This window comes from Coffea arabica, chromosome 8e (assembly GCF_036785885.1).
Source record: "Coffea arabica cultivar ET-39 chromosome 8e, Coffea Arabica ET-39 HiFi, whole genome shotgun sequence".
NCBI lineage: Eukaryota > Viridiplantae > Streptophyta > Magnoliopsida > Gentianales > Rubiaceae > Coffea > Coffea arabica.
In genome coordinates, this window is record NC_092324.1 from 1625201 (window position 1) to 1634013 (window position 8813).

The following is an 8813-nucleotide window of genomic DNA, read 5'->3' on the forward strand; positions in this document are numbered from 1 at the left end:
ACACAATACATACAATAAATAAGAAGGTAAGACACAGAAGATGATGAACTTCTCACACGGATGTCGAAGGGGAAAAAAATTACTAATAAAAAATAAAAACAAAAGAAGAGGAAGCAGTGCTGTCCACAAGGGAAGCCACAGTGGCTGCTAGGAAAGATTATATGTTTTCTTCTTCTTCTCTTCCCATAGCCGGTGCTCTCTCCATTCCCCATCATCTGTATAGTAACCAATGAGAATTTCAGGAATATGTGCGATTCTTGTGTAATCTTCACTTTCTTCCTTCTGATTCTCTAACAGCTTCTCTCTCAATTGAGAACTCATCTCATACAGAGACAGCCGTTGAAGATGGCTCAAGTGCTGAATACCCAATGGCAGCTCCTCTAGTAATGGAAGTAGCCGCAGAAATAGTATTTGTAGACGAGGCAATGCACCCTCCTCCACTCTCATCCCTCTCAGCCCTTCCATTCTCTTTAAGTGCATCCACTTCAACTTTAGAAACCCTCCAGCCTTGAAGCACAACCCTTCTCCCTGGTAAGATCCACAGAAATTAATTTTACTCAAATTGGGCAAATGTTGGAGCGATTCAAGCGGATCCTCCTCGCCCCTTAACCTGCTCCAATTCAAATCTATTCGTAGCAAGCCGTGAAGATGAGCTACCCATTGTGGCATCTTTTCTAAGCGGCCACGCAAAATCAGCATACTAAGAGATTGAAGAAAAGAAGAAGGATGATGATGATTTAAATCGATTATCTCATAATCATCACCTTTTCCAATTGAAGCAACGCTTAATTGCCGAAGACTGGTTAGGTTGGCAAGGGAGGAGCAGAGCTCCTTTCCATCTTCTCTTCTTAACTTTGTAATACGTAGTTCTCTTAATTGGGTCAGCTTTCCTATCTCCTTAACTATTGTGGATCCACTACTTGCATCCATGCAGCTTAATACTTCTAGGGCAAGAAGCCCTCCCATATTCGAGGGAGCTTTAAATCCATGATATCCATAATCATCATCGGAAGGAACAACTGGTTGAAATACTTCGAGAAACCGAAGTTTTTGCAGCTTTAGGATTTCCATGGGTAATTCCCTAACTCTTGTGTCAGCCAAATTCAGATACTCCAAATGTTGAAGCTTTCCAATGGCTTTTGGGACTCTCTCCACTCTCGTACCCCATAGGTCCAGATGCTTGAGATGAAACATCTTGAAAATCTCATTTGGTATTTCCTCCTGTGTCTCTTGACCTCTCAAATCCAAAACCTTTAACAACTTGCTACTCCCTAAAACTTCAGATAACAACATTTTGGATAGTAGCGGGCTTATGGATTCAAATGTAACGAACGACCGAAGGTGGTCAAAGCAATAATTTCGTCTTTGTTGGTGGTGCGGGGTGTTGTTACTGCTACCACTATGGACTACTAGACGGCGTACCTTATCAGTCGGCCACATCATCGGCTGTCCAGTAGTAACTGTCACCATGTTTTGTTCCCTTGACTTGAGAAGAATAACTTCTCTTAATAGGTCATGGATTCGACAATATTGAGGTATTCCTTCAAAAAACACCTTAGTCACTTGAATTAGGCTTCTATTGACGAGTTCAATGAGATAACTCCAAGCTACAATTGCAAAACTCATTCCTTCCCTCCGTTCCACATACCTTTCAGCAATCCACAAATGAATTAGTCTAATGCATGCTATTTCATAATCCTCTGGGAAGATGCTTGTGTACAACAGACATGTCTTTAAATGCCCAGGCAAATCATTATAACTGAGAGAGAGTATCTTTTTAACTCTGTCCAGCTTACCCGTGCCTTCTAATTCACCCCCAAGGCTGCGTCGAACCATCTCCCATTCGTCTATTCTGTTTACATCTTTTGAAGCCAAAAGCCCGCTGATTGCAAGGGGCAAGCCCTCACATTTGTCCAATATACCTTTGGAAACATCCATCAAATGGCCAGGGCAATTACCACCATTAAAGATCTTGTTGCAAAACAGGGTCCTCGAATCCTTTACAGAGAGTGGCTCCATTCTGTAGACAAGACCCCGAGATTCAATGCAAGAGGCAGAGGCTACATCAGCTCTTCGAGTTGTTAGCATGACACGGTTGCCGTGGCTACTCTCGGGCAGTGCAAATTTGATGGTATTCCAAAATTCCACGTCCCATACATCATCAAAAACAATCGCATACCTTCCAGCTTGTTGAAGAAAATCTTTGACAATTTTTTTCAGCTCAGTGGTAGTCATAGACTCTATCGATTGTGGGACTGGTTTATTCCCTTCCTTGTGTAACTGCTGAATCAAGTCTTTCAGGAGGTACTGAAAGTCACATGTTTCAGAGACAGTTACCCAAGCACGAACTGGGAAATGCCTTCTGACTTCAGGATCCTCGTGGACTCTTTTCACTAGGGTAGTTTTGCCAAGTCCTCCCATACCAACCACTGAAACAACCTTTAGTTGGTAATCATCCCCTCGGAGGAGCTCAGGAATAAGACGTTTCTTGGGCTGGTCAATGCCAACTAATTTAGCTTCTTCCACAAGCAGTGCGTCATCTCTGCTATAGCGCCATGTTGTGTTGTTCACAGCAGAAAGTGAGTTGGACGCTTGGGCAGAGATACCATATTCGGATTGGTATCTTTGATGACCTTCAGAAATACTTTTGATTCTGGACTTGATGCTTTGTATTTCGCTAGCAACTCGATGACGAGCTCTCAAATTCTTGATGGAGCTGAAAATTCTCCGAACAGAGCCGTAGAATCCTGTTGCGCGATGCCGAGCAAAGCGAGCTACAAATTCATCAAGAATGTCCTCAGTGTCATAAGCAGCATCTCGCACTTGCTTGATCCATTGTTGGAGCGTGGGTTGAGCATCTTCTTCTCTTGCTTCTGCCTCTCGCAGGAAAGCTCTCATTTGCTCCAACTCATCCATGATGAATTGGACCTCTTGCCGAAGCCCTCCCAATAGTCGTCCCTCCTCGTGCAGAAAAGTTGAGAGTTGATCCAGCACAAAAGAGAGAACAGTTTCTGCCATTTTTAGTCTTTCTTTTTAACCTAAGAATGTCGGGGGAGGCGGCTTCTGGTTTATAGGACAGTCCAGTTGTAGTATCTTGAAAGGAAGAAGGAAGAGGAGGTTATAGATTCATAAGCTGATGAACTTCGATGCTATATGGTGCAGTATTTATCAAAAAGAAAAAGAAAGAACTAACTGTGGGTCCTTTGGTCGGATAATAACAAAGGAGCATCGTTCAACTACTGCAAAATGTTCTATTATATGTGCCACAATAACTCAGGCCCTTCTTTACAAGCGGAAGGAATAAAGTTAAAACGCCGTCGGATTGGACTGGACATTATTGATTTCTTTGACGAAGAAATAAAACTACTGCAAAATGTTTTGCTCCTCCTGCTAATATGTATAACCTTCCTTCCTTCCATTGACTATCACTTGAATTTTTTAGTCTCATTACTTGTGTGTCAACTATTATTTGAGAATCTAATATCTCTTTTGATTGGGAATTTTGAAAAATAAAATATCATGTAAGTCTAAAAACAAACCTAATATGTCTAATAATTTTTTATACGACCTAAAATTGTATTAGTTTGAAAACTAACGAATTATTTTTCAATTATTGTAACTGATTTCAGAGGACTAATTTTTTGTAAACTTTCATCCTAAGTACGTAATGACATTTGTGTCTCTATATCCACTTTAAAACGTACACGTAAACTATGTAAATACATTTTTTTTATGTTCAAATAAATTATCTAGACATAGACTAATTCAAATATTGGAGTAGAGGTGTTTATTTTGTTCAATTATTAATCAATAATATTTGTCCAAGCATGTTAACAGAGACAAAAATGATGCTACACGAGGATGGAGGTGCTCTTTTTCTCTTTTACTCTAGTAAGTATATTATTTTCGTTTTCTTCTTTTTATTTTTAAAAAATCATTCTTAATTAAGAAAATTAGCGTTATCGTACTCATAACATCATAAGCCAAAAGATCATGTAAAGTAAATTAAAGTAGAAACCTTAGGAACAAACCACTCAAACTAATTTTTACAATAATTAATAAAGTAGAAATACTAAGTTCAGTGTTATTTTTTGTTAATAGCACATGAGTGTGAAAATTGTGGAAGATAGAAGCAATCAAATCAGCATACTATTTAAACTTAGGATCCATGAGCTACTAATAACTTGGCCAAAGTATTTTATCCCGCTGATTTAATTAACTTCAAAAGTTTTATTGAGCTCCAATTAACTATAGTAATAACGTGACTTAGTTCAAATTACAAAACTCGATCACAAGTAATCGTACGGAGTTGAATAAACCATATAAATAAGGCGCCACAGTAACCAAGTTAGTGTTAGCCCCTTGTGATCACCATTTTAATCTATTATCTCACTTCTTTCTTGCTTTTGTTTTTCCATCCCTCCTTTTCCAGTTGTGAAATTACTGCAACTACAACTGGATAGGACGAAAGGCGGCTCATTTTACCAATTAGAAACTTGGCTATGTTCATAAAAAAGAAGAAAAAAAAAGCCTTGAACTTCAAGAAAAGTAAACAAATCTCAGCACTAACTTGAGAGAAAATGAAACCTCTGGCAATAGCTGATCCAAACCTACCCTGTCAAATCCAAGTTTGCCGAAAGAGAGAACACGGGCGAGGAAGATGATAATTTGAATCAAAATTAAAACAATGCAGTATATGTGCAAGGCCTTTAGCTAGGAAGATGGAGTATCATAGAGGAGAAGGTAGAGGAGCAGTACCGTTATTGATAAACAATCCCTCAACGTGGTGGACCTAATAAGAATGTGGATCTCATCCATTGACTGTCAGAGTGGCACATGGCAATAATATCGACTGTGACTTTCTCACTTTCCTGGTTGGATGGTAGAACAATTAGATCAGAGTACCTTAAGATTGTGGACCTAAGATTGTCGCACATGGCAATAAAATTGAGACTTAAATGATATGGGATCAGAGTACCTTGTTAGGTGATCGGAGAATGCGTAGTTTAGTCATTTCACGAAATATTAGTTGTATTCAAGTTAAGATGGATAGTGCTTAATTTTCCATTTATTACAAGTAAGACTAGGTTAGGAATAAGGGACATGAAGTAACCGGAGGATAAGGTCCATCATATGAGCCACTCGAATACTATATGCTGAAAAAGCAGCTTTGAAACAAAAGAAGAAGCAAAGGCACAAAATTTTCCTATGGTTCCTAGAAATAGCAAAAGAAAGAAGATAGAAACACATTATTGACATTATAAATTTCCATCAATTAATGTTCGTCATTTTTATACGGTAACTTACTACAGAGAAATTGTGAAAGCCGTGTGAGAAAGTTGAGGATGAAATACGAGGAAAATACTTACTCAACAAGAAACTGCAGCAAAAATATATATATATTGGAGTAGAGCCATAATAGTCAATAAAAAATAAGAAGAAACTAATGCAAGAGAGATGATGGAAATTGAATAGAAAGAAGATAGTTAGCTACGTGATTTTGAAAGGCGAAGCTACATTACAAAATCATGGAAATTATTAGAGAGACAATGCAGTTGGTGGAAATTGAATGGAAGGAAGATCACCAGAGAGGGACTTAAGTCCCTCCTTGGGCTGTTGGTGAGGGTTCAAACCTCATCAGCAGCGAAAAAAATCTAAGGGTTGTGCCATAACACTCCCTTGGTCTAGTTGGGTCTGTATACCCACTATCCCCTATCACAGCCTCTTTAGGCTCCCCCTCCCCCTAGATTAGGATAGAATAAGTTATACAAAATATATACAAAAAAGAATGGATTTGGATAGAATAAGTTATACAAAATATATACAAAAAAGAATGGAACAAAAATAATTAGCAACGTGATTTTGAAAGGCGAAGCTACACTACCAGTGTACCACACCATCGTTCAAAGGCAACGATGTCTAAACTTAAAACGTGGTGGCCTGGACATCGATTTCATTGACGTAGAAATAAAAGGAAAATACAGATTTAGTCTCTAATATTTTGACTTTATGCAGTTTTAGTCATTAAAGTTTTGAAAAATGCAAATTTGATTCTCAATGTTTAGCACATGTGCAATTTTAGTCCCTAAAATATTGGTAGGAACAAATTTGGTCCCCTACATTATCGTTTTGAAGCAAATTTAGGATGATTGACGAATTTTTTCAAATATTGGTAGAATCTGTTACGTGTAGTTACATGCTTGTCAATTTTAAATATCTTAAAAAAGAAGTAAAATAGCGAGTACTCTTCAATACTAAGACCAGTTTACATGATGCCACGTCGGTAACTAATTAATCAAGAAAAAGAAAATTTGTTAATCTATATGAAAAAGTAAATGTTACGATTTTGTGCTTGGCATAGTCAGGATAGAGTGTAAAAATGAGTTCTATATCGATGAATTGGGTGCTTCAACTAATTTTAGTTTAAAAATTTTCAATTTTTACTAGTTAATTAGTTAGCATATGAATTATCAGTTCTTAATTTTGTTGTTTAAAGTTAGCTACTACTTTGCATCTTTGTTTTGAAATGTAAATTAATGGACACATAATTAGACGTGACTAAATTATGTCAGTAATTGAAAAAAAAATTTCAAATGTCCTAAATCTATTTTCAAAATGGATATATTAGGGACCAGATTTGCTCTTGCAAAAAATTTAGGGACCAAAACTGCACAGGGACAAAAAAGATTGAGGACCAAATTTCCTTTCACCAAAACTCTAAGGACTAAAACTCCACAGGAGATAAAATTTAGGGACTAAATTTTTTCCAGGAATACGTGATGCAGAGGAAAGTTATTTCTTCTGAGTGGAACAGAAAAAGCAACTCAAGACCTAAGCTCAATTCAGGTTTCTGATGAATTCTTTTGTGAAATCTAGCCGAGAGTAGCTGAAACTAGTTAAGAATACAAAATTATACTTAGTACGCAATAAGCAGAAAGGCATCCAAGGGTCAGTATAAATTATCTTCAAATTTCAGAACACCAGTGCTTGTGCACCTATTAATGAATTATGGACTCGATAATAGTATATTTACTTTAATGTAAGCTTTAAGTACTCCCCTACCTTGTTTTCTTTTACCTGAATAGATAGTTTCAATGCTTATTCTTCGACTAAATGATGTTGTACTTTATTTGTTCATTTTTTTCTTTTTGTTTTTTTTTTTGTCAAATGATGTTGTACTAAAAAAGAGAGGAATTTGCGAAAGAATATAAGGGTTCAAATCTTATCTATTAGAAATTAGTTTCGTTAATTTCAAAGAAAGAAGTTAATTAAAGATCCCCTCTTTGTATTTTTATTTTTAACTCAGTAGAACTTAGCATCTGCTAACCCTTACATTAATCAAACAAATTGCCAACCAATCGTTCTTGATTGCCCACATGTTGCTAAATCTCATTGTCAGCATTCTTTCTTGGTTGCCTCATAATTCTTTAATGCTGATTTTTTGTATTAAGTACATTAGAAAAGAATATGAGTTCCACTTTACTACTAAAATTGATTATTAGCAGAGAAGACAAAAGAGACTGGCGATGCCGAGCCTTAGCACCTAGCTGTCACGGGCTCGATGCCCTTCCATATGCATCAGCGCAGAAAGCAAAAGTGATAAGTTCAGTAATAGGTGCAATTGTTCAGTCATCTTCTTTTTTGGTAAAGAATGGAAGGGTGAATACAAAGGTGAGAGCAAAACACCCCCCATTAATACATGACTTTAGTCATTCAATAAGAAGTAGATCTAGAATTACACTACTGGTTCCTAGAAACAGCTTAAGAAAGAGACAGAGACAATATATATTGACATTATAAAGTTCTGTCAATTAATGATAGGGTGTCGGCCTGTGTAATAATAAAACCTACTCAAAGTAAAAGTAATTTCTGTAGATAGCGGTGAGCAGGGTCGAATCCACAGGGATTGGGAATAATTGTTTCTTTTCAAATTCACAGTGACAAGGGGGGTGTTTTTGCGCAGAGAGTGACAATCAAATAAATGCAAATAAAATCCAAGGAACTACTAAAAATTAAATAACAATTTACTAAAATCAAATAAATGATAACTAAGGATCTAGCTAAGGAATAACTTCAGCAATGGTTCACCTAATTGATCATCGATGCAAAGCCAATTCCAATTATTTACTAATAAATATGTTATAACTGTCAAACAAGCGATGACAGTCAACCCCTCCTTACTGTGTCGGTGATTAAGGTACGCTCGTCAATCACTACTCTAATTGAGAAATAATCTTAGGTACGCCGGTAAGATTTAATTCCCTAATTGCCTTACGTATTAGAGGAGCCCTATTCTAACCAAATAACACATTACCAGGGTTATTTTAGGTTAGCATGCGTATTCCCCTGACACAAACCCAATCATGTCAGTTATCACTATTTTGAGACAATTAAACAATTACAGATTTAACGTCCCAATTGACAATAGATTATTAAATTAATTAATTATCCGGATCCAAGACAATCAATTAATTAAACAATCATAAGCACTGTAACCAGGGAATATGCGAATACCAATAAATAAAAGAAAAAGATAAAATTAAATCGATCTCATAATTTTAGGCGAGCCAAAGCGTCCGTTGCTCCTTGACTAGACAAAGGGATTTAACTCATCCTTGTCTACTCTTACCGAAAAGAAAAGAAAAGAAACTAAAGATAAAAGGAAAAGTCAATGATAGGGTGTCATTTGTTAGTAATTTTATTAGTAATTTTCCCTTTTATCTCTGTCAAATATTGTGTTAATTGCGAATATCTACTTATATTTGGTTTGTGAACTTAATTTCAGGAATGGAACAGAAAACTACCAAACCTGA

At 36.6% G+C, this 8813-nt stretch overlaps 1 protein-coding gene across 1 annotated transcript; it reads right to left on the reverse strand.

Moving 5' to 3' along the window:
* Positions 1-147: 147 nt before the first annotated feature.
* On the reverse strand, positions 148-3018 carry LOC140004440 (disease resistance protein RPM1-like). The gene has a single exon (XM_072061828.1). It carries the CDS (start codon positions 3016-3018, stop codon positions 148-150), a length of 2871 nt encoding a protein of 956 aa, XP_071917929.1.
* Positions 3019-8813: the final 5795 nt, after the last annotated feature.

Excerpts from the sequence above, each read along its gene's own strand:
- LOC140004440 (XM_072061828.1), bottom strand. The coding sequence starts at position 3,018 with ATGGCAGAAACTGTTCTCTCTTTTGTGCTGGATCAACTCTCAACTTTT.